This window comes from Eurosta solidaginis, chromosome X (genome assembly GCF_040869045.1).
Source record: "Eurosta solidaginis isolate ZX-2024a chromosome X, ASM4086904v1, whole genome shotgun sequence".
Lineage (NCBI taxonomy): Eukaryota > Metazoa > Arthropoda > Insecta > Diptera > Tephritidae > Eurosta > Eurosta solidaginis.
Window position 1 is genome coordinate 129,464,811 of NC_090324.1, and position 27,995 is coordinate 129,492,805.

General features: G+C 35.7%; 1 protein-coding gene across 1 annotated transcript in view; it reads right to left on the reverse strand.

The window, feature by feature from the left end:
- The window catches only part of LOC137235148 (glutamate receptor ionotropic, kainate 1-like), a 2,828,327-nt gene that overhangs the window by 1,256,332 nt on the left and 1,544,000 nt on the right, over nt 1-27,995 (reverse strand). The window contains exons 5-7 of the mRNA XM_067758305.1: nt 9,341-9,754; nt 9,106-9,281; nt 8,994-9,047 (exon numbers count right to left, since the gene is read on the reverse strand). Of these exons, the coding sequence (XP_067614406.1) occupies nt 8,994-9,047; nt 9,106-9,281; nt 9,341-9,754 (644 nt within the window). The remainder of the gene's footprint in view (nt 1-8,993; nt 9,048-9,105; nt 9,282-9,340; nt 9,755-27,995) is intronic.

The following is a 27,995-nucleotide window of genomic DNA, read 5'->3' on the forward strand; positions in this document are numbered from 1 at the left end:
TGAAGAACTGAGTTGTGCCGATCTTAACATTGATTGCAAGTTTGAGTACTGGAACAGTCTTTCAATATGTGTGACTGAGAGAGACAATTGAAACACATATTGTTTTCTCTCACAAACCTTCTGCGATCAGAGGTCGACAGCTTCTTAAATTTGAAGCAACTTATAAGGGGGTGAGATGAGGTTTTACACATAGCGCACTTGTACATTGTCCGCTGCTCTGTCACATGGGACTGGGTGTGGGAGGTCGGTTTATTTTGAAAGGGATGCGACTGTTGGGGTTTAAATGGCGGCCTAGTTTGAGGAGGAGTGAATTTACTTTTACTTGGGCGCCATTGATCAACTCTTTCTACCACTTCGTATCGCGTTGTGAGGAACTGGTCCATTTGGGACCAGTTGGGTAGTTCTCTTCTTGAGGTTAGAGATTGCTCCCACAACGTGACTGTATTTTCTGGGAGTTTAGAGGTCACGAGATAAATAAGTATGGGGTCCCAGTTATCTGTGGAGACTTGTTGCGTGGCGAGAATTTGAAGGCAATTATTTACCGACGATTGCAACCTTTGAATGTCTTCACTGTTTTCGGTAGTGATAGTTTTTAAGTTCATCAGGGCCCGTATTTGGTTATCTACGAGAACTCGTCTGTTCTCGTATCGGGCCTTTAGGGCTTCCCACGCTAAGGCAAAGTTGTCGTCCGTCAAGGGAAATTGGTTGACTATTTGAGCTGCCTTTCCTTGGGTTTTGTATCTAAGGTGATACAATTTTTGCGCTTGGGAGAGTTTCGGGTGGTTAATATAAACGGCTGTGAACATGTCACGAAATGAGGGCCATTTTTCATAACCACCATAAAATATTTCGGTATCGCAGGGAGGGATTTTTAGCGAAATACCGGAGTTGTCAGATGGAGCTGGTGTGACGGTAGGGGGAGCGGGGGCATTTGCTTGTTTAAGCAAGTGAAGCTGGTCTTCTATCTGGGCTTTTGTGTCTTCGTATGCTATGAGACAGGACCTGTATATGCTATTAGCAGATGTTGGAAAATCTTCGGGCAGGTCCTGATCTGGGGTTTCGACAATCTTATCGAAGACGGTTTGGACTCTATTCCAAAATTTGTCTATATTGGCGTTTTTTATTTTGAGTGAGGACTCCGTGTTGTCTTGGAGCGACGTCGACCTAAACCGAGCACAATATTCCAAAAAATTGTCCGTTTCGGATGTAAATTTTTTGGGGGCAGACGAGATTTTAAATTTTTTAACTCCTTGAGTTTTGGAGCCACCTTTTTTGGTTTCATCGTCACTCATTTTTGAGCTTTGTTTTATGTCGCTTAGAGTTGAGAATCAACAAAAAATTTAACTTCAGAGAGAAAACTTTTTTTTTTTTTTGAAGAGAGAGTATTTGCTTTTAACTATGTGAGGGAGTTACGTTTAAATATTCACGTTAAATAGCAAGAGAGAATACTTTTCAAAACCAAAAAAAGTTTTTTAGTTAAATTTATTTGAGGGGTTTGAGTATGTGTAAAACCTAATAGGGAGAGGGGGACAAATTTCCGAAGTAAAGAGGTTTTAATTAATTTGAAATTTGAGGGTATGACGAGACAAAGTTGACCACTGTGCCGCGGTGCACTGTATTTAATATGTATATATGCGTGAGGGTTAAATATACGTGGGAAAAATACAAATATATATATATGTAAATATGAGTAATTTTTAAGATTTTCACTATCGATATTTTTGTGGACTGTATAAATGGGGATACAGAGTGAAATACTAAATTACTCGGGAAAATTTTTTAGCTTTACACAAGAGAGATATATTTTTCAAACGCTAGTGTACGCACTGAACCACTCTTGTACCACTGTATGAGATTTTGTTTCACCGCTTATGTCGCTTTCTTGTATACGCAAATGAGGAAACCGAGAAAATTTGCTTGCGTTTTTTTTTTTTTTTTTTTTTTTTTTTTTTTTAACTCAATGGGGAGAAATCAGAAGTTAGCAGAGGTTGTGCAATATATTTAATTAACGACAAGAGATATTTTAATTTAAAATGAGGAAATTTTAAATTATTAAGAGATTTGTCGCATTAAAATATAAGGGGTGCTTTTAGCAAGTGTGCCCACTGTAGCTAACTACAGAGTTTTTCTTATTTTGCTTTGCACATATACCGTACTGAGTTTTGCAATATGGGGTTATTGCTATATGTATATATATATATATATATACGAAATGGTATGTGCAATTTTAGTGGGAACTTGAGAAAATTTGGCGGGAAATGAGGATTATTGGCGGGAAATTCTAATCCTCGAAAATGAAATTTGCTTTGATTTTTCTCTTTTATGTATATTTTTCCGTGTTTAGGGTGTATTCAAATGTCATTTAATACTCACGGTTTTTTGGCAAATGGGTATTTATTGTCGCTGGTTCCTTGGTGGCGTCGAAGGACCACTGGTTAGGGGGTGGCAGTAAAAATTACCTTACTCCTTTTGATGGGGCTGCTGCGGATGCGACTGCTGCGGTGATGGTGATGTAAGGAGGCGATATGGTTGACTACGCTGACGGTGGCGGCGGCAATATCCCCTATGCTGATCAACACAAATTTCAATGGATTCTGCAATGATTTCTGTGAAGCGGCGATGGCCGATTTTGGTCTTTAATTGGCTAAGAAATGCACCACACCAAGTGTGGAAAACAATGGTTCACTGATGAGATCGGCAAAGATGCATTAACACCAGGAATATAAGGCGAAATATATATATATATGTATATATATATATATATGCAAAAATCGCACGTCACTGCTGACCGTGGAAAACGAGATTCTTTTATTATTAACTATTCCGAACCGAACTATGAACTTTCGAAATAAGAAAAGGGCACCTTTTAACTTTTATAAAGCTATTTATATTATACAGAGAGCTTTTCCAATTTTGTTTGTCACAACCGAGAGGATACAAAATTTCGAATGAATAAAAAATAAAAAGAAGTGTCAAAACAATAATATAAATGTATGTATGTACGTACATAGTCACATCTGTCAACCCATTGTTGGGGCTGCCAGAGGGGTGAAATACGCTCGCGTGTTAGCGTAAAATACAAACATTTCAAATTCTTAAATTTAATAAATATGTACGTAATATATGATATTACGTATTCGTACGTGCAAATAATTCAGAATGCGTACTTATACGTAAACGGTACATATGTAAAAAACTTCAATATAAAATTCAGCTAAATTCATTTAAATTCCTGTTTAGGTTTTCTTAAGCCTAAGTTCTATTAAATAGAAGGGTTGGCTGTTGGCGACTACGACAGTCGCTCAAACAGCATATGCTGATGACATTGACATCCTCGGCCTAAATACCTGTGCCGTTAGTTCTGCATAATTTCGAAATAGTAAAAGACTTTGTTATTTGGGAACCAGTATTAACACAAACAACAGCATCAGCTTTGAAATCCAGCGAAGAATCACTCTTGCCAATAAATACTACTTTGGACTAGGTAGGCAATTGAAAAGTAAAGTCCTCTCTCGGCGAACGAAAATCATAATCAACAATTCACTTATCGTACCCGTCCTGATACTATATATCAGGACGGGTACGACAAGTAAATTGTTGAGTATGATTTTCGTTCGCCGAGAGAGGACTTTACTTTTCAAGCATGAAGCATGGACAATGACAATATCAGATGAAGCGGCCTTGGGAGTGTTCGAAAGAAAAGTTCTTCGAAAGATTTATGGATCTATACGCGTTGGCGATGGCGAGTACGTAAGAATATTTAACCTCGTTCAGCGAATTAATTTACTGCGGCTGCGCAGGCTAGGCCATGTTATGCGAATGAAAGATGACGCTCCGGCTAAGAAAGTGTTTCTGTTTGAACCCGCCTATGGAAGCAAAGGAAGAGAGCGGCCCGACTTCGCTGGAAGGACCAGGTGAAGAACGATTTAAACTCCCTTGATGTGACCAATTAGCGCCAGTTGGCAGAGAGAAGAAGCGACTGGCGCGCCTTGTTGGACGGTCATAAACGTTTAAACGGTTATGCGCCAATTAAGTAAGTAAGTAATCTCAACGATGAGCGAATAATCTCAATCTCTCACCACTTGAAAGAAACAAACAGACTTTCACTGGGTAAAATGTGTAAAGCATCTCATATCTGCCTCCGCTCAAAGAAACCTTTTCCAAGACCCCTTACCAAATTTGACAAGGGGTGACGGAAAATTGTTCCAATATACATCAGTTATCAACCCTGTCGGAAGATCAACAAAACAAAACGAGTAACTTTTCAAAATTATCTTCGGGAGCAAGTATCCTCATCTTCGAATTTTCTTTTCCCTGCAGGATTGCTTTTGCCATTAAAAAGTTATGTTACAATATTTATTTTGCTAACATAATTGATTTTCGTCTATGTTTTTTCTTTCATTTCCGATCATGCTTTTCTTAACACATTTTGAAATACCGATACAGTCGGCTTTCTGTGCTAGAACTGTGTCAGTTTTTTGTTTTTTTTTTTTATGGGTCAGAGCATTCTAAAACTGTTAGGAATATAAAGATATCTAAGTATATTGAAAACTAGTGTATCTAATATTATTTTACGAGGATTGAAAAATGTTTCGACTATCGACTAATAGCAACATTTATCTTTTAACAACAAACATCCTTCATAGAACTGGATTAAACTGGAAAGTAAAATGCCGAATTATAGCACGGCTAGCGAAACTGTTGGAATTGAGATCCATAACTCTTTAAAAAACATCGTATTAAAAATAATACCGAAATACTCTCGGTTCTGTGTTCACTTTAACTCCTAGATCATTTATCATCTTAATACTATGCTTTAAAACATTACTTACCCTAATATCTACTACAGAAATTTAATTTTACTAGAATTGATTATCATCATCCAAAAAAACCACATCAAACCAAATCGGCTGGGATTAAAGCCATCCTTCAGTCGTACTATCATCAATTTTTACAAAGTTGTACAAACCACCATGCATCAAAATAGACAAATCCATCATTATGATGATAGTATATCTACCAGCAATCATGTCAACGCATACCGAAATAGGATGTTATGCACGTATAAGCTGGCTTCAATCAAGCTCTCGAACTGGGAATAGTTTCCAAAGGTTTAGACATGCACAGGTGCAAGAGTCCGCCATGTTTTAGTGACTTGTGCTCACTTCAATAATATTCCATTCCAATGGTGAACATCCATTCCGTAAATAGCATTTGGTCAACTTACCAGTTGTATGAATTGTGCTCTTACAACCCTGCGCCTAAAATAGACTGGACTGTATGGAAACATCCACCACTTCCAATCAACATTAGAGCTGCCATCCAGTGACATAGTTCTTTTATAAATACGCCGCTCTTCTTTTTTGATCAATCATGGAATATCGTCGGTTCCAACACGTCATAAGGTTATCATTTAAGTAATTACTAAATTTCATTCCATAAATGTTTTATTCAGAACTTTTAAAACTTCAGTCATAATAGGTACCACTTTAATAAGCGTTACTTGGATTGCACTTTATTTATACTGTTACATTTAAGTCATAGTATTCAGTAAATGAATTGTTATTGTATTGAAATTTCTTTTGAATCACTACCTTTAACAAAGTAAACACGAAAAGTTTAATAAGCTAAAGGGAGGTACCGATCAATCGCCAGTTTTCCCTTAAACTCCGGTGCTCTGCTAAATTGCAGCTGATTTGTATCATGATCAAAATGATGCATAATGAACCAAATCAACCGCTTCTAGCCTTCGAAACTGTTTGGTGGTACAATGGGGTAAAACTGATAACCGGCACAAATATCAGGACTTTAAAATGGCTTCGCGAAGTTAATCCATACTATAAAAGGCGCAAGGGTGAAAGTGGTGGTGCGAGCACTGATCCCCAAAATGTTTCAGCTTCAAAACCCCGACATGCCAACACTGGATTGAAAGGTGCTTCATCAATCTCGACCAGCGCAGGGGGTACTGGCCCCAATTTACTAGGAAATCCGAGGATTTGTTGTATCCACAGCTTGGGAGAATGTCTTGGGGTGGCAAAAGTATTTACATACGTCTTTAAAAGAAGAGTCTTTAGGACAACAACCCCAATACGCTAAAAGCTGGGGAGGTAGCAAAGGACTTAAGAAACATAAAAGTAGCGGAAAATGACGAAGGCATAGCCGCAATGACATTTTGGATGCGGAAAGCTCAATGGCGAGTATAAAAACTATCACAATCTGCTAACCAGTAAGGTAGAAAGCGACTTCTAGAACCTGGAAGTAGCGGCAAGTGAGGTGCGCATAGTTGTAGAGGCGTATTTGTTGGAAGTGGAAGACATCATGTTACAGTCTTCTTAGAGGGCAGGTAACGCCCTCAGCGGGTTAGGGGATCAGAATATACCCGCGGTAGGTATGCCTGTCGTAAGAGGCGACTAAAATACCAGATTCAAGGGGCTGTGTAGCGCAACCTTTCAGGTTGCCAGCGCAATATATAGCTTCTCCAAACCCAATTGTCAACCTCACCTATCCGCGGCGAATCCTGTTTCACTAACAGACGAGGCCCTGGCGGCCCCAAGCTCCTCATGGAACTTGGAGGTAGGGAGGGAAGGAATGGCCTGAAGGTTTAATGTGGCCACATAAATCGTTCCCGAGATGGTCGGGCTAGCACCTTAATGGTGCTATGGCACCGGAGCGCACCGGATTTGTATCCGGCAAAGGACCGTCACATCGATAACACTCCCCAAAGCCTTCGGGGAGCAACGTTATCGCTACAACAACAACAACAACAACAGGGCAGGTAACGGAAGATTTTGAGCTGACAAAAGTTGCCGAAAGGGAGGAGTGCTGACATATTTTCTACACAAAGACCTACAAAGATTAATATGTGTATAGATCGTCGGTCCAATGGAATATTACGACGTTTCAGTTATTCCCGTGGAAGACTAGCACGTTTCACTAGTTCGCGTGGAAAACTAACACATTTGATTTGCTAGAGTGGAAGACTAACACGTTTTAGCTGTTCGCGTGCAAAACTAACTCATTTCGCCTGCTCGTGTGGAAAATTAACACTTACTTACTTAATTGGCGCTTAACCGTTTAAACGGTTATGGCTGTCAAACAAGGCGCGACAATCGCTCCTTCTCTCTGCCAACTGGCGCCAATTGTTCACGCCAAGGGAGTTTAAATCGTTTTCCACTTGGTCCTTCCAGCGGAGTGGGGGCCGCCCTCTACCTCTGCTTCCATAGGCGGGTTCCGATAGAAAACACTTTCTTGGCCGGAGCGTCATCTGTCATTCGCATAACATGGCCTAGCCAGCGCAGCCATTGCGTTTTAATTCACTGGACTATATTGATGTCTGCGTAAACTCGCACAGCTCATCGTTAAATATTCTTCGGTATTCGCCATCGGCAACGCGTATAGGTCCATAAATCTTTCGAAGATTTGTCGATTATTTTCGGGTTTTTTTCAAGACTTGGCGCATTGTGAAAATCTGGACGATGGTAGATTTACAGGTCTGAAACCGCACTGATAACTTCCAATCAGCCTATTCACAGTGGGCTTAAATCTTTGCACAATACACTTGACAGGACCTTATTTATATGCGATATTAAGAAGGCTGATTCCGCGATAGTTCGATCAGTTTGCAGTATCCTCCTTCTTGTGGACTTGGAAAAGAACACTTACACTGCAATCGTCGGGAATGCACTCGTCCGCCCAATTTTACGAAGAAGCTGATGCATGCGCCTTACCAACTCCTCGTCACCGTATTTGAATAGTTCCGCAGGCAATCCATCAGCACCCGCGGCCTTGTGGATTTTCAATCTGGTTACTGCTATTCTGACTTCGTCATAATCGGGGGACATTTATTCCATCATCATCGATTTCGGGATCGAGTTCGTCATCCCTGTGCGGTAAATCACTGTCTCCATTTAGGAGAGCAGAGAAGTGTTCCCTCCACAATCTAAGTACTTTCTGAACATCAGTTACAAGGTCGCAGTTTTCGCTGTTACAGGAGGAAAATTAAGACAGTTCATTAAAAAAAGCTTAAGTCCAGATTTATAACAATATATTTTTAACATAACTTTGCAAAAAATATTCGCAAATATTTGCTTAGAAGTGAAACGTGCTAGTCTTCCACGCTGTGAGCAACTGAAATGTGTCCTCCACGCGAACAGGTGTAATTTGTTAGTCTTCCACGCGAACCAGTGAAACGTATTAGTCTTCCACGCCTACAACTAAAAGGTGTTATTCTTGTGCGCGAACAACTGAAACGTGCTAGTTTCCACGGGAACAAGAGGCTTCCACTCGAACAACTGAAATGTGTTAATCTTTCCCTCGAAATCCTGAAACATACTTGTTTCCCACGCGAACAATGAACTGTGTTAGTTTTGTTGTTGTTGTTGTCGTTGCAGCGATAAGGGCACTTTCCAAAGGCCTTGGGGAGTGTTATCTTTGTTGATGGTCCTTTTCCGGATACAGATCCGGTACGTTCCGGTAACAAGCACCATAAAGGTACTAGCCCGACCATCTCGGGAACGATTTGGTATAGCCACATGAAGCCTTCCAGGTCTGTGGACACTGGTCAGCAACCATTTGCTTTGGCGATTTGACAGAGGACTAGTCAAATTCACAGCGCTTGTAGATGACATTTCATCCATTATAAGGGCAGATGAATTGTCAGGATTTAGCTCTCTGATTTTCACTGAAGATTATAAATTTCTGAAAGTATAATTGAAACTGTCATTCCTGTACTCCGACATTTTTGCTTATAGAAAGTGTGTAATTCCTTTTTGAGGGTTTGAACGAGGGACGGTTTTTGAAATCCAATGCCTCTTCTTTTACATACTCTATATAAACCGTTAAAAATTTGTCCCCAAAATATATGTTTTATAAGTTTGCTAGGTTACAGCAATATACTTGCAATAACTGAGGAATGGTGCCTTGAACTAAAGGAACAATATTCAAACAAAAATTTACAATATACCACAGCAACTTAACAATAAATTATAACTTACAAATGTTGTAAACATGTAGTGGTAACGATGGTCATTCATCTGTAGTTGAAGTACCTGGAACCATTTTAAAATATTAACCAAGTTAAGTAGTTGCTAATCATGTATATATTACCGCACGAAAAAAATGATTTATATTTGTTGGCTTTGTATCTACAATGACTTTAAAAATTTCTTTTTGACGTACGCTTCGAAGAACTTCTCGATAAGAGTCCGGGGTTGCCTGGCGAATATACATTTCAGTTGGCATATCCAATGTCGAGTGGTAGAGGTTTTGTGGATTAAACAGGCCTTATGAAATTGGAAGTTAATTTAATCTATACTTAATTCATGCGTATTTTCATACATACCGTACTCATCCTCATAGATGATGGCGCACTTGGTCCAATTCAAAAATTTCATCATATCAATATGAGCCAGATTCATAAGACTTTGCGGTGGATAAAGGTTTATAAACAACTTTTTAATACCTGCGCCATAATCAATTCGGGTCTTGATATGTGGGACATCAAAGGACTCGCATATAGATTGTACATGGGTCGACAGAAATGGATCCGACGGTCCGAAAATCACTTGAACTCCAGACTCTAGTTGACGACAAACCTTTTTTGTTGCTCGAAAGGAATCTTCATGAGATGCATACTCAATATCGTAAATAAGTTGAGTATTGGACAATAGCATATTGTCCTTATTAATTCGATATACAGCATACTTAAATGAATGATCAACACTGCTATCGCGTTCGTCTTCCGTGAAAATGGCACCTGAATAAAATTAGCCTATTTAAAACATGTACTTTGCTTCTCTTTTAATGATTTTAATCGGTTAAATACTGGTTCAGCTATCGTGAAGAAAGGAGCAAAGTTGAATTTAGCCTTTTTCGTAAGCTGTGCCAATAAAAGAAACAGTCCATAATATATTTCCAGGTCAAATAATTAGTGATATCTTAAATTGACTTTGCGGCATCAAACAATATTAAAGTTTATTATCAAGAAGATTATATCACAACAGGAATTGTACGAGGCCACGAAATCAGTGGGCAGGGGCACGCTGCAGAGAGGGGTGCTATCAGCTCTGCTGTGGACGCTGGTCATCAACCAACTGTTCAGGCTATTCGATTAGGGACCCGTAAAACTTACGGCTTACGCAGATGACGTTGCAATTGTGATAAGTGGATAGTGCCTTCCAACGATTAGCTTAGATTTGATGGATCGGGCGCTTTGGGATACTCATACCTGGGTATCTAATGTCGGGTTGAAAGCAAACGCGGAGAAGACGGATATGGTCTTGTTTACAAAGAGGTACAAGGTCCCAAACTGGACCAGGCCTTAGTTAGGAGGGGTGACACTACAGGAGAAACCTTGCACAAAATATCCAGGAATCATCCTAGACAGTAAGCTGTCATGGAAGCTGAACGTGGAGGAGAGGGTGAAGAAGGCCTCAACGGCTCTTTATGCATGTAAAAGAATGCTGGGGTGTACGTGGGCATATCGCCCTCTCTTTCTTATTGGGTTTTTTACAGCGATTGTAAGTCCTGTTCTATACTATGGAGTTCTTGTTTGGTGGAAAGCCACACAAAAAACAACCTACCTCAAAAAATTAGAGGGGGTATGCAGAGTTCAGCATTACGGAGACCTAAAAACAACTCCGACGGCTGCACTGTATGCTATTCTGCACACTCCACCTGTAGACCTGGTAGAAAAGAACATAGCGTTAACAACTGCAACCAGGCTCGGTGCCTCGGGGCAGCCTGAGGGCCGACCATACAGCCATAGTAGTATAGCGTCATCAATCACAAGACGAACAGACTACCTGATTCCCTATCTGCGCTTCGAGGGTGATCTTAAGTCCACAATAGAGGTGGACGGTTGGCGCAAGGGTGCTCAAATGGGGACGAGGCGATACATGTGTACACAGAAGGTTCCACAGTAGTGTGCGGTATACTGTTCTGATCCGGAAATAAAGAGATCCTACAAGCTGCCGGATTACTGTAGCGTTTTCCTAGTCGTAACCAAAGCAGTAGAAACACTGTAAGATAATAGCTTAAGTTGCAACAGTTTTAACTTTATATTGACAGTCAAGTAGCAATTAAGGCAATAATCCCGCAAAGCACAGCATCTAAAATTTAGACTAAATGCATGTTAGAGTGCAAGCAGTCTCTGGGGTTAGAGTGCAAGCAGAACCGGGACAGGGAGAAGCCTACATATATATTGGGTCCGGGGGCATATGGGAATAGATGGGAATGAAAAAGCAGATGCACTAGCTAAAACGGGAGATTCCCTTGAAGCTTGCTCCGTAGACTTCCCAATTAGACTGGGCGAGATTAAGCTAAGGCGAGAGGTGCACATGATCGGCCAAGCGGGAGAGGCGTGGGTTCAAGCGCAGGGCTGTAGGGTGTAGAAGATTATGTGTAGGTCTTACAATCTTAAACTAAACGAGTAAGGACCGGACTGTGCCGAAGACTTCATACCTTTCATGAATGGGGCTGAACAATAATCTTATCCCATTCGTAATCTCCGAATAATCGGATGTATAAGATAAGAAATATATAGTGAACAGATCTACATACCTAAACGATTTTTAAGATAAATATAAAATGAACAAGTAAGGACGGGACTGTCTTCGGCTATGCCGAAGGCTTCATACCTTTCATGAATGGGGCTGAACAATAATCTTTTCCCGTTCGTAATCTCCGAATAATCGGATGTATAAGATTAGAAATATCTAGTGAACAGATCTACATACCTAAACGATTTTTAAGATAAATATAAAATAAAAAATAGGTAGGTACTTTGTGTGAGGATGCAAAGTTTCAGGTTTTTTGTGGTCTGCGTGTAAAAACTATGACTACGAATCACGTATTTCAATAATATATGACGTAAACGTAACTATTTGATGAAATGTTATGAATTTTGAACCTTCTAGCCGTAAAAAAGGGGCAAAAAAATACAGTTTATATGGGGTATATAATATATGTACCACCGATCTCTATGATTTTTTCAGACAACAATATATGCTACTGGTGAAATTTGAAGCTAATAGCTGTTAAAACGGGGCAGAAATTGCGCAAAGTTTCTTATCTGAACAATCGGTTGTATGAGATATATACTATATATACCACCTATCTCAATGATTTTTCAGACAACAATATATACTATACACGTAAGCACTTGGTGAAATTTGAAGCTTCTAGCTGTTAAAACGGGGCAGAAATTGCACAATGTTTCTTATCTGAACAATCGGTTTATGAGATATATACTATGTATACACCCGATCTCAATGATTTTTTCAGACATCAATACATGCTATACACGTAAGCATTTGGTGAAATTTGAAGCTTCTAGCTGTTAAAATGGGGCCGAAATCGCAAAAAAAAAAATATATATATACTATATATATACCTACTATATATACCATCATATATATATTATATATATCACCGATCTCTATGATTTTTTGACACAACAATATATACTATATACGTAAGCAGTCGGTGAAATTTGAAGCTTATAGCTGTTAAAATGGGGTAGAAATTGCGAAAAGTTTCTTATTGAACAATCGGTTGTATGAGATATATACTATATATACAACCGATCTCTATGATTTTTTCAGACAACAATATATGCCATATACGTAAGCGTTCGTTGAAATTTGAATCTTCTAGCTTGTAAAATGGAGCTAAAATTGCGAAAATATATATATATACTATATATATATACTATATATACCACCATATATATACTATATATACCACCGATCTGTATGATCTTTTCAGACAACAATATATGCTATATACGGAAGCATTCGTTGAAACTTGAAGCCTCTAGCTCTTAAAATAGGGCAGTAATTACGAAAAGTTTCTTATCTGAACAATCGGTTGTGGGGGATATATACTATATATACGACCGATCTCATCAATTTTTTCAGGCAACAATATGTGCAATATACGAAAGTATATGGTGAAGTTTGAAGCTTCAATCTGTTAAAAGTAAGATATTACAAAAATCCTCTTTTTTCTGAAAAATCGGTTGTATGGAGGATATATGCTATAGTGGTCCGATCCGGCCGGTTCCGAGAAATGTCTAATCGGACACCCAAATACACCTGCTCACTAAATTTTATCAAGATATCTCAAAAATTGAGGGACTAGTTTGCATACAAACAGACAGACGGTCAGACGGACAGACAGACAGACGGACATGGCTAAATCAACTCAGCTCTTCATTCTGATTATTTCGGTATACTTAATGGTGGGTCTATCTATTTTCCTTTAAGGACTTATAATTTTGGGTTTCGTGACGAAATTAATATACCATTTCATTTTCATGAAAGGTATAAAAATAGGTAGGTACTTTGTGTGAGGATGCCAATCTTCACATTTTTTGTGGTCTGCATGTAAAAACTGCGACTACGAATCACGTATTTCAAAAATATATGAAGCAAACGTAACTGTTTTATGAAACTTGATGAATTTTGAAGCTTCTATCCGTAAAAAAGGGGCAAAAATGAAAGTTTGTATGAAGTATATAATATATATACCACCGATCTCTATGATTTTTTCAGACAACATTATATGCTATATACGTAAGCATTTGGTGAAATTTGAAGCTTCTAGCTGTTAAAACGGGGCAGAAATAGCGCAAAGTTTCTTATCTGAACAATCGGTTGTATGAGATATATACTATGTATACACCCGATCTCAATGATTTTTTCAGACATCAATATATGCTATACACGTAAGCATTTGGTGAGATTTGAAGCTTCTAGCTGTTAAAATGGGGAAGAAATCGCAAAAAAAATATATATATATACTATATATACCATCATATATATATTATATATATCACCGATCTCTATGATTTTTTGACACAACAATATACACTATATACGTAATCAATCGGTGAAATTTGAAGTTTATAGCTCTTAAAATAGAGTAGAAATTGCGAAAAGTTTCTTATCTGAACAATCGGTTGTATGAGATATATACTATATATACAACCGATCTCTATGATTTTTTCAGACAACAATATATGCCATATACGTAAGCGTTCGGTGAAATTTGAAGCTTCTAGCTTTTAAAATGGGGCTAAAATTGCGAAAATATATATATATATATATATACTATATATGTATACTATATATACCACCATATATGTACTATATATATCACCGATCTGTATGATTTTTTCAGACAACAATATATGCTATATACGTAAGCATTCGTTGAAATTTGAAGCCTCTAGCTCTTAAAATAGGGCAGTAATTACGAAAAGTTTCTTATCTGAAAAATCGGTTGTGGGGGATATATACTATATATACGACCGATCTCATCAATTTTTTCAGGCAACAATATGTGCAATATACGAAAATATATGGTGAAGTTTGAAGCTTCAATCTGTTAAATTGAGTAAGATATTACAAAAATCCTCTTTTTTCTGAAAAATCGGTTGTATGGAGGATATATGCTATAGTGGTCCGATCCGGCCGGTTCCGACAAATGTCTAATCGGACACCCAAATACACCTGCTCACGAAATTTTATCAAGATATCTCAAAAACTGAGGGACTAGTTTGTATACAAACAGAGAGACGGACAGACGGACATGGCTAAATCAACTCAGCTCTTCAACCTGATTATTTCGGTATACTTAATGGTGGGTCTATCTATTTTCCTTTAAGGACTTATAATTTTGGGTTTCGTGACGAAATTAATATACCATTTCATTTTCATGAAAGGTATAAAAATAGGTAGGTACTTTGTGTGAGGATGCAAAGTTTCAGGTGGTATGCGTGTAAAAACTATGACTACGAATCATGTATTTCAACAATATATGACGTAAACGTAACTATTTGATGAAATTTTATGAATTTTGAAGCTTCTAGCCGTAAAAAAGGGGCAAAAAAATACAGTTTATATGGGGTATATAATATATGTACCACCGATCTATATGATTTTTTCAGACATCAATATATGCTATATACGTAAGCATTTGGTGAAATTTGAAGCTTCTAGCTGTTAAAATGGGGAAGTAATTGCGCAAAGTTTCTTATCTGAACAATCGGTTGTATGAGATTATATATGCCACCGGTCTCTATGATTTTTTCAGACAACAATATATGCTATACACGTAAACATTTGGTGAAATTTGAACATATCTAAACGATTTTTAAGATAAATATAAAATAAAAAATAGGTAGGTACTTTGTTTGAGGATTCAAAGCTTCAAGTTTTTTGTGGTCTGAATGTAAAAACTATGACTACGAATCACGTATTTCAAAAATATATGGGCAAACGTAACTATTTGATGAAATTTGATGAATTTTGAAGCTTCTATCCGTAAAAAAGGGGCAAAAATGACAGTTTATATGAAGTATATTATATATATACCACCGATTTCTATGATTTTTTCAGACATCAATATATGCTATATACGTAAGCATTTGGTGAGATTTGAAGCTTCTAGCTGTTAAAATGGGGAAGAAATCGCAAAAAAAATATATATATATACTATATATACCATCATATATATATTATATATATCACCGATCTCTATGATTTTTTGACACAACAATATACACTATATACGTAATCAATCGGTGAAATTTGAAGTTTATAGCTCTTAAAATAGAGTAGAAATTGCGAAAAGTTTCTTATCTGAACAATCGGTTGTATGAGATATATACTATATATACCACCGATCTCAATGATTTTTTCAGACAACAATATATGCCATATACGTAAGCATTCGGTTAAATTTGAGGCTTCTAGCTGTTAAAATGGGGCTAAAATTGCGAAAATATATATATATACTATATATATATACTATATATACCACCATATATATACTATATACCACCATATATATACTATATATACCACCGATCTGTTTGATTTTTTCAGACAACAATATATATTCTATATTCGTAAGCATTCGTTGAAATTTGAAGCCTCTAGCTCTTAAAATAGGGCAGCAATTACGAAAAGTTTCTTATCTGAACAATCGGTTTTGGGGATATATACTATATATATGACCGCTCTCATTAATTTTTTCAGGCAACAATATGTGCAATATACGAAATTATATGGTGAAGTTTGAAGCTTCAATCTGTTAAATTGAGTAAGATATTACAAAAATCCTCTTTTTCTGAAAAATCGGTTGTATGGAGGATATATGCTATAGTGGTCCGATCCGGCCGGTTCCGACAAATGTCTAATCGGACACCCAAATACACCCGCTCACCAAATTTTATCAAGATATCTCAAAAATTGAGGGACTAGTTTGCATACAAACAGACAGACGGACATGGCTAAATCAACTCAGCTCTTCAACCTGATTATTTCAATATACTTAATAGTGGGTCTATCTATTTTCCTTTAAGGACTTACAATTTTGGGTTTCGTGACGAAATTAATATACCATTTCATTTTCATGAAAGTTATAAAAATATATATATACTATATATATATACTATATATACCATCATATATATATTATATATATCACCGACCTCTATGATTTTTTGACACAACAATATCTACTATATAAGTAAGCAATCGGTGAAATTTGAAGCTTATAGCTGTTAAAATGGGGTAGAAATTGCGAAAAGTTTCTTATCTGAACAATCGGTTGTATGAGATATATACTATATATACAACCGATCTCTATGATTTTCTCAGACAACAATATATGCCATATGCGTAAGCATTCAGTGAAATTTGAAGCTTCTCGTTGTTAAAATGGAGCTAAAATTGCGAAAATATATATATATACTATATATATATACTATATATATATACTATATATACCACCATATATATACTATATATACCACCGATCTGTATGATTTTTTCAGACAACAATATATGCTATTTACGTAAGCATTCGTTGAAATTTGAAGCCTCTAGCTCTTAAAATAGGGCAGCAATTACGAAAAGTTTCTTATCTGAACAAGCGGTTGTGGGGGATATATACTATATTGTAACGAATTTACTTGCAAATCCTCTTATTTGCAATCCTCTGCTAAGTTCGAATCACTAAACTGTTGAATAAATAACTCCAATATTGAATAATGGAAAATGGCCTTTATTAAAGTACTTCACAATGACACTTATACTTTGCTACTCGCTGGCTTAATAACCAAACTGATTGATAATTCAAATTGAACTCTACTATTGGCCGCCAGATCGCGTGCTTAATCAATAACTGATTGATTACTCAACTCAAACTGAATTCTTCTTACTCGCCTGCCCCGCTTTTATAGTTTACGCTGCATACTTCTAGGCTCTTCCATTTCCAGAACTTACCAACTATATTCGTGTGTGTATAGTTCTCATATAGTTTCTACTTGTTTACAATTGTCTACTTTTTAGCGCTTCTCAGATGTACAAATGTGAGTTTGTAGTTTACAGTCTCCCGCACACACATAAGCGTATAAGTAAATTCATCTGTGTGTGACATCTCATCTCTCGCTGCCTTGTATGTAAATGTTGCTCGTCGGAATGTGTACATATGTGTAGACGCAATTATTGATTCGTTTATGTAGATACATAATGATTGAATTATTGATGTGAATTCACGTCACTGCTTAGCATCGGCCTGGAGATGGCAGCACTCCTCAGTTTTGCTAATATTCGTAACAATATATACGACCGATCTCATTAATTTTTTCAGGCAACAATATGTGCAATATACGAAATTATATAGTGAAGTTTGAAGCTTCAATCTGTTAAATTGAGTAAGATATTACAAAAATCCTCTTTTTCTGAAAAATCGGTTGTATGGAGGATATATGCTATAGTGGTCCGATCCGGCCGGTTCCGACAAATGTCTAATCGGACACCCAAATACACCCGCTCACCATATTTTATCAAGATATCTCAAAAATTGAGGGAGTAGTTTGCATACAAACAGACAGACGGACAGACGGACAGACGGACATGGCTAAATCAACTCAGCTCTTCAACCTGATTATTTCGGTATACTTAATGGTGGGTCTGTCTATTTTCCTTTAAGGACATACAGTTTTGGGTTTCGTGACGAAATTAATATACCATTTCGTTTTCATGAAAGGTATAAAAATAGGTAGGAACTTTGTGTGAAGATGCAAAGCTTCACGTTTTTTGTGGTCTGAATGTAAAAACTATGACTACGAATCACGTATTTCAAAAATATATGCGTAAACGTAACAGTTTATATGAAGTATATAATATATATACCACCGATCTCTATGATTTTTTCAAACAAAAATATATGCTATATTCGTAAGCATTTGGTGAAATTTGAAGCTTCTAGCTGTTGAAATGGGGCAGAAATTGCGCAAAGTTTCTTATCTGAACAATCGGTTGTATGAGATATATACTATATATAGCGCCGATCTCAATGATTTTTTCAGACAACAATATATACTATACACGTAAGCATTTGGTGAAATTTGAAGCTTCTAGCTGTTAAAATTGGGAAGAAATTGCGCAAAGTTTCTTATCTGAACAATCGGTTGTATGAGATATATACTATGTATACCACCGATCTCAATGAGTTTTTCAGACGGCAATATATGCTATACACGTAAGCATTTGGTGAAATTTGAAGCTTCTAGCTGTTAAAATGGGGCCGAAATCGCAAAAAAATATATATATATACTATATATCAGAGCTGTAAAATGAATCAAAGATTGATTCATTTTACAAATATGATTGGGTGATTTCAAATATATAAGCCAAGTTTGAATGCGATTTCATTTTTTCCATTCAAAAATTCCGTTAGTGATTGCATGACTGTAAAAAAAGCATTCAGCTTGATTGTGAATGCATCGAGAGCACTCCCACTCACGAGTGATTGCAAAATTTGTTGACTGCAATCACTTTTCATCCAGTTCCAGTGAAATATCCGTTTTCAGGGTTGATACTTTCGTACTTTTAATGGCTAACATATCTGTGATTGGTTTGAAGGTATCAAACTAGCTATAAATAACCGGGCTGCCATATTTCATTTAAAACATTATGTTTGATTCTAAAAAGTTTTATTCGGGGAATTTTGCCCCAAATGAATGAGATTCAATTTTGCATGCTTCAATTCTGATTGAAATAAATAAGAAGCACGTATAAATGGGTTAGTTATTCATAAAACATAATTGGAATAAAATATTATTTCCAATAAAATAATTTCCAATCATAAATCCCAAATGGGGTTCTCGCATTCAATAGCGACGGTAACTCTGACTCAATGTTTTGACATTTTATATTGTAAAACTGTATTTTGGTATTTTCTACAAAAATAAGCATTATTTTTTTAAAAGTTAAGAAGAAATCAATTGCCACATAAATAAGGAATATAATGAAGTGCTTTTTTGTGTTAAAGTGCAGTGAAGGTGGAGAAAAATGCGTTTAAAAACCTGAAACGGTAGACGTCAAATAGTTGTGCACAGTGTTCCTCTTTATATAAAAAACACATAAAATGTGATTGTATTATTCAAAGGCCCGGCATTTTTTGATCTTCTCCAAATATATATTCTCAGACCTCGAGACTATTACACTTGCAGATATAAGCTTGCATTTGCAATATATTTATTTCAACATTTCTTGATATGGTTAACTTTGCTAATCAGTGACTTTACATTTTATAATTTTAAACCCCTTGTCTATTTCGCCATGCATAAGTAACTTGAATATGTAAAAGATATGCACTCTGTAAATTCGCGTAATAAAAATTATTTTGATCTGGCGGCTTTTAAAACTGAAGCAGACAAATGTGATCTGTATTATAAAGGTCTTAAATCCTATAATGAACTACCAAATGATATTAAATCATGTCATTCCAATAAATTTAAACAAGAATTGTACAATTATTGCAGAACACTACCAATTTAGTGCTGGACAGGCGGGTTTCCATAACATCGATAGAAGTGTAGCGAAACTATTCTGCTATGTAGCGCCAAGACTTCCAAGCTCTTGTACGCATACAAAAAAGGTTGCCGAAGCACATACTGAAACGCATCACTCGATTAACTCAGTGCATGGCCGTGCACTTGTTGCCTTCGCGCTTTACTAACATGCGTAAAATGCCTACATACTACACTAGCATAACACTTTGTTCGCATGATCTCATGACCTCCCATCCATAGTACTCTACGGTAGGACACAGATGTAACTATTCTAGATTGCATAGCCCAGAATACAATTATAAACATTGTAAAATAGATGTAAGTTATGTTTAAGAGAGCCGTAATAAAAAAATAATAATAATAATTCTGTGATTACAAAAAAGATACTCTGAAACTTAAAAAAGCCATGTTTCCGATTTACAAAGTCTTTGGCATTGTGTGCGTAGCATAAAATAAACCAAGATGTGATAGTTAATTTCCACTAGATCTGGGGGTGTGATATCTCTGTGCATTGACTAAGCTTCCCGTTGCGTTTGGTACAAATAAATGCATAAGCGGGATCAAGACCAAAGAGAAAGGGGGATTTTGTACAGATTATAATTTATAAAAACGATTTTTTTTTGTTTTCTCGGAGCCCCTGCAATACTTTAGAAAGTTTAGAAAGTTTTGGCAGCTAATGGTATCAAAATTGGCCAGTTTTTTTAATGAAAAATATGGCCTGTATCGTTTTGAAGGCTTTTTGAAAATTTGTTTATATAAAAAGATGAAATTCGCATGACAAAAACATGATTTGTTATTAATAGCGTAACTATATTGTACTTTTAATCACGTTAGCTGGCTATAGGCTTTTTTATTTATATTTAATGTTTATTGAAAATGCTACACTGTATCTGGAAGGCGATGTTTTTTCTATTGTAATAAACAAAAAAATATATAAAAATAAAAAAATTGTATTAATGACATAAGCACAATATTGGGCTACCTACCCAATTGGAAACTTTATTCCTCATATAATATATATCGCCGTGTCTTTTCCAAAAATATGGTAGTAAGAAAATTTTGGATTTCGCGCAAATAAATAAGTTAATAATAATAATTAGTTTTTCTCTTGCACATGAAGATGGACAAATTTTTTTATCCTATGCGTCAAGCGAAGAAATGTCTCTTTTACAATCAGATTTGGACACATTGCTCAGTTGATGCACCATCAACTATATGCCACATAAACTTAAAAATGCAGATTTATGTAGATTACTCGAGCCAGCTTCCTACACTCTTTACCAGTTATAATCAACACAGAAGAGGTATACAGTTTTATAGACCTTTATACGTATAGTAAACTTAACTTCAACCTTCATATTAATGCAACTGTTAATAAGGCTAGACGTGTTCTGGCGTTTGTAAAGCGATGGTATAAAGAATTCAGCGACCCGTACGTTACTAAAGCTCTTTTTACAACATAGTTCAGGCCGATATTAGAATACGGTGGAATAATTTGGAACCCGAACTACCAGGTTCATATTGATCGACTAGAATCAGTCCAAAAATAATTCTTAATTTTCTCCTTAAGAGATTTCCTTGCTAGTCGTAGGGAAATGCTTGGAATTGTATTTATGACGGTTAACAAACCATTGCCTTCCAACGACTCGGCATGAACAGGATTAGCCTGGTTTCGTTGGACGATTTGAAGGCAGTGCGCTGTCACAACGTTCATAAAAAAAAATGTTAAAAAAAACTCTTTCCGTTTTAAACACTTTTTGTTCAAAAGAGAATTTTATAAAATGCTCAATTTGCTTGATGGGATCATTTAAAAATAAAGTAATAAAAACTTAAATCCAAAACGTACACTAACAATCATAATTTTCTACTTTGGTTTATATCATTAAAACAACTTCTTAGTACTGAGAATAAGTACGAATATTTTTCTGAAAAAAAAAAAAACAATGTTGGGGAAACGGTTAAACAGAATTAATGTGTCAGTATGCAAAAAAAATTGTTATAGTAATACTGCGGAAGTGCTTAAGGGCCCATTACTGATACTTAGCATATACTTGACTTGATTTGGCCTAAACTTGGCAACTCAGCCACGATTATACTCCACTTTTTGACTTAAATGTCAATTTGTATGACAAAATGTCAAAATGAAATGGAAATAAACAAATGGCATCTCAAAATGTAAACGTCACTTAGAACTTACATAGAAAATCAAAATTCAACAGACTTCTAAGTCAAGTTAAGTGTTGCTAAGTTTTGAGTAATCAGTAACATGCAATGTTCATTTAACAGGACAGTTTTCAAGTCAAGTCAAGTCTATGCTAAGTATGAGTAATAGGCCCTTTAGACTTCAATTGTTCAATTTAAGGGTAAAATTTATAAAACCAACTTGTAAAACCCTTTCCCCACTCTTGGACATGTTTGTATTCTTTTGTGGAATAAATAATACATGATTTTAGCAGCTCTCCCGCAAGTTTGCGTCCTCATTTAATAAAATATTGTCCGAAAAATCATAATTTTGTGTACAAATTTAGTGGTTTTTACATTATTAAGTAGTAACAATAAGAAATAAAGGAAATCCCCACTAAATAGGCTTGGAGAAACTTTGCCATAAATGCACTCATTTCCTACTGGTTCGCTTGGTGTGTAAAATTTTTTGAATACATTTTTAATTTTTAATTGACAATTGCCTAAACATGCATGCTAACGATGTAAATTCAGAGAGTTCACTTTTAAGACAAATTCTAGCATTTTCGGGACTCCAAATTTCTTAAGAAACATGAAGTGCCGTCAGAAAATCGCTTTTTAAAGCTTACCTAATTCAATATTAATTTAGTATGCGCACATACATATACATACGAATACATACAAGCTTATAGTAGTAGTACTTTTTTGAATGAAGGAATACTTTTTGAAGTTTTTGATTGTTGCTTAGTATTAAAAGCAGAACATACACATAAGTAGGATATTATGAAATTTCTTTGACTTATCTGATCACAATAGATTAAATGGTTTTAAGAAATTATGGTCTTATTATACAATGTATATTACTTTTTTTTTCAAAATATGTGATTGTTAGTTTGAATTGAAAATATTATGCAACGAAGTTTGAAACCTATTTATTTCTGAATTAATTTTAACCCTTATGATTTGATGCAGAAGAGGTTATCCCAAATAATATTGTGCACTTTCGTAGGTTAACTTTGTGAAATCAAAAGAATATCTAAATCCCGGTATTAATTACAATACAAGATCCCGAAAATCCCGTGGTTCCTAAATTATAAAATATTGACATCCCTAATATACGGTGAAGTTTTAGAATTTGTTGGCATATTCATTAACCCATTTGGCGGCACATGTTGCTATTATTTGGAAACTAGAAAAAATTACCTAAAACTATAGTTTTCGAGACCACAGAAACCTGTACGGTAAGTACCTATATATATATTTTTACTAATAACATAAAAAACATTAAAAGTGCAAGAAACTGTTTTTATGAAAAAAGAGCACGAAAAAACAACGTAAAAAAAGAATACCAAGATCAGTAAGATCTATGGTTCTTAGCGAGTAGGTACAGTTTAGAAATTTTGCAGTAAAATAAATAGTTTACACCCAAAGCGCACTTAAATAGATTGCTCGATATCACGCCGATTTTCACAGGTTTTTATACAAAAGTGCCATATGTTGTTGTATGGTGTGCAAATGATGTGAAATTTTGGATATATCTATTTTACTTTATTCTACCCAAGATAATAAGGTTATTGGTTTCATCTGTCACTCTGCATCGTAATGGCATAAACTAATCGAGATAAATAAAGACTTTCATGTATCAAAATGATCACGGGGAAAAAATAAATTTATTGAAACCGATGATGCAAACTTTACAGGTGGGTAGAAAACTTACTGTAGACAAATTTTTCTTTTCCAATTTTTACCATGAAAATGTAGGTAATCATTAGTCTGTTATATAGTTTTGGAATTCACAAAAGGGTTATGCTGTTTCTGTGATACTTACAGCCACACTTTTTACATTTATCTGTGTGGGAGTTAAAAATAAATGTATCTGAACCAAAAAGAGTTAGGATTAGACATTTTTAAGCTTCGATTTATTCAGTCTGCGTGTTAAAGGTAATTATAATTGTGAACATATGTATGTGTCGATGTCTGTTTTATATGTTTGGCTGTGTGTTATTGAAATTATGAATATAACCATTTAAACAATTAGCATAATTAAAAAATCAACAAAGAGTTAAGCTTTATTAATAGTAGTTTTTCAAAATTCTCGTCGGATAACGAGCCCCGTCGAGGCGAATTTAATATTGTTGCCGAAGAAAATAATCTTTCAACCGTTGCTGATGAGGGCAAATGAGTGTTGTACTTAATAAAACATTTTTTTATGAGTGGGTATTTGTTCAGCATTTCGGTGCCAGTGCTTGGGTCAGCAATATAATTCCTATATTCTATGTTCACTGGAGTCAATGCTCTATCAGTCGGTTGCACATTTTCACCTAGAATATTGAATTTATTTAGATAATATAGTTAACTTATCTAATCAATATCGTTTCAACTACAGTTATTTACTTTTTCGTCCAAAGTCAAAAAAGTTAAAACTTTCAGGCGTGTTAGAGGTGCTAAAACTTGCATCAACTGGATAATCATTTGATATGATATTTCTAACCATTTCGCTCAGCTCCGTTACTTCAGCGTCGCCGTATATGGGATTAAGGGCATGCACCCATTGAAATTTTATTTCCGGGCATAATGCGGATGCAATAATGGCATCATTGATGTCCTCTTGCAATTCAAAATGGCTTCTAAAGTGTTCCTTCAAAGCATCAACTATAAAACTCGGTGTTTAGTTAAAATGTAACAAATTGTTGCCTTGCACAATACTTTTATATTTGGTAACAATAGTTGCAAGCGTGGGCAAAAGCAGCCATAAATCATTTTTTTGTCGCCTTGTGAAAAGTTAATAGCATCGGCGAGTGGTTTTAGTATCCGGATATACTCTTGCAAATAATCGAGATCCGTTTCGTAAAATTTATTTACGCCTAGTGCTTGACATAAATCATTAATTTTTTCTTTGTGTGAGTACAAACATGTAACCGCTTCATATAACGAATTCCACCTAGTAACGACAGGGTATTTTAACTGAGATCCGATAATAGAAATTATTTGCTCGGAACTTTTCGGACGGTTTACTTTGCTCCACAATGCGGAGCACTTTGAAATTATCTTTTGAAATGAACAATTTATTATTAAAACTGCTCAAATTTAAGTATGCATATTTCTATCCAAACTTACAATAGTATGTTTGTCATAGTTTGAGGGACTTCTTTTTAAATATCGAGCTATGTCATTCGATGCAATCAAATTAAGTGTGTGGGTAGCGCATTTAATGTGTTTCGGTAAACAATTTGAATAGTTTGAAAACTCGCCTATCTCTAAAACCTCTTCAGCTTCGGTATTCTCATCGCATTGTATTTGACTTATGCCAAACTCCTTAAATGCCTTTACAAAATTTGATCCATTGTCGGTAAACGTAGCTCTAACATTTGCATTATGAAGGCCAAAACAACTGTTGATGCTCATTATAAAATCATTAATTTTTTCGAAGGAATGTGTTCCTTTAAACCGGCGGCAAGCCAATGCTACCGACTTTCTTTCAAAAGAGCTCGTTAGCCATGACATGTATAGCCAAAAAAGCTGCGATGCTTGGTAGACCACACATCAGCAGTTGTACAAAAATACTGGTGAGCTTGCAGTTCGTTTTTAATTTTTAACATAACTCTTGTGTATTATTCGTCTATTTTTTTTACTGTTGTTTGCCTACTCATGAGCCTTGCTTGCGGATTTAAAAATGATACAAATTGTTTAAAAACTGTATTTTCTACTAATGATATCGGCAGCATGTTTTCGGCAATGAGTTTTACTGTGAGGTCCTGAAAAGCGCTTTGTGAGGTCCTGAAGAGCCCTCTGACAATTTAATTTTTTCGTATTCTGTATAGTGTTTTTCGTGTTTTATTCGCAAATGACGGATGAAATTTGCCGAAACTCGTAATGAACCCTTTAGTTTCGTTTTACATATTCGGCACTGCGCTATAATATTTCCATGCTCCTTTACATTCTCATTTGAATCTAGCTATATATTCAGAAAGGGATTACTCAACTTGTCTGAATTATGGTATAATTTCATAAATTTAAAACTTTTTAACGATTTTTTAAATATTTTTTTTTGTTTTGTTTTATTTTATTTTATTTCATTTCACATTTTGATAAGAATTTTAACAAATATCAACTATATACAGGGTCGGATTAACAAGTAGGCAGAATAGGCAGTTGCCTGGGGCCCCCGATTTTAGGGGGCCCCCGAAAAATTAAAAAGACTTCTAAAAATTTCTTACAAACATAAAATTCTAGAGAGTGAAAGAAAAATGTAATAAGAACTGAAAATAATTTTTACTCAAATAAATAAAACTCACCGCACACAAAAGGCGACGACCGACGAACTAGACAACGTTCCTAAAAAGGACATTTCCGACTCATTTGACAAATTGTATTAGCGTGCAAAGAAGTGTATATTGAATAATAAAAAAGAATTATCTCAAAATGTACACTGGTTGTTTTTATTTTGAAAAATTTCGGTTAGTTTTGGAACAGAGGTTGTAGAAGCCTTCAGCTCTATTTTGACTGCTATGCGTTCAGTGAGTAAGTCATTGCAAAGTGAAAAAGCAGATTTGAAAACGTGTGCTTTTTGTACGGATCGTTAGAAGAGAGGTTAGTTTCATTCCGTGAAAAGTTCAATGATTTCGAGGAAAAAACAAAACAATTATTATTATTATACAGAAATCGTAAAACGTACTCGTCATAGAAAAAAAACAACCTAATGACGGAAATGCTCCAGAATTAGAATTTTCGCTTCGCGATGATTTTAGGACAAAAGGTTTCCTTGAAATCATCGACAATCTTCAAAATGAAAGTATATGGTAGTAGGGCCCCGTAGAGGGGTAATCCGGCCCTGACAATATAAACTGTTAAATATTATAGTGAAAGAAGAATTTGGTCTAGGGAGGAGACAAGGAGGAAAAAATATTCTATAGAGAATGTGCTGAAGGATTTGGAAAGCCAAGGTGTATTGGTGAGTTTGATGTTAGCCCACTATAGATGTTTGTTAATTTTATTAATAATTTCTTCTTGTTCTATAACAGAGTCAACGACGGTGAGATGCTTTCGGCAAAATTAAAAGATTTAGTAAGGGCATATAAGCAGAGTGTTGACAATAATAGCAGGACAGAAGCAAGGCCATGCAATGCTCCATTTTATGGCTTGATGGGGGAAATATTTGGTGATAATGCAGTTATATCAAATAACCACTCCATAAATTTATTCGATCAGCCTCTAAATCTTCCGCCACAGGATGGCACACCTCGCTCTTCCAACGAGGGCGGAAACGAAAATAATTTGCCAAAGTGTAATAAAAAACAAAGAAGCTATAGACCTCTATTGAAATAGAAAAGCCTGGAAATGCAGAAAGGAGCCAGCAGCTAGCAAAATTACGGTCTTCGAAGAGTATGCTTCAAAAAAAAATAAAAAATTTAAAAGATGGGGCAGGCGCAGATATTAAAGAAAAAGCGGCATGACGAAAAAAATGGCCATGCTCAGAGCTGGGTAGTAATGATTACTTAGGTGTTCAATTACCGTCAATTCCCCATTACATGTACTTGAGAAAAGTAATCAATTCCTTTCCCCCACAGCAAAGTAATTGATTACATTTCAATTCCTCAAAAACAAAAATACGAAAAGTAATTTCGTTTTTTTGAGGCTCGAGTAAAAAAAATGTTTGTTTGTAATTGAAAACAAATACTTTGCTCAAATGTAATTTCTACCCCAGTACTTTCGAAAGGAATTGCAAACGTAATTGAAAATTTTCCAATTACATTACGAGGAATGCCAAAATTAATTAATAATTTCCCATTCCTCAAAGGAATTGCAAAAGTAATTGAAAATTTTTAGTGTTAAAAATATTCTTGCGATTCAAGCAGTGATTTTATGAGGCCATAATAACTCCTTGGACAATAAAAAAATGTTTGTAAAACAGAAGCACTGTCTTCTATGACTGGCAATTCATTTC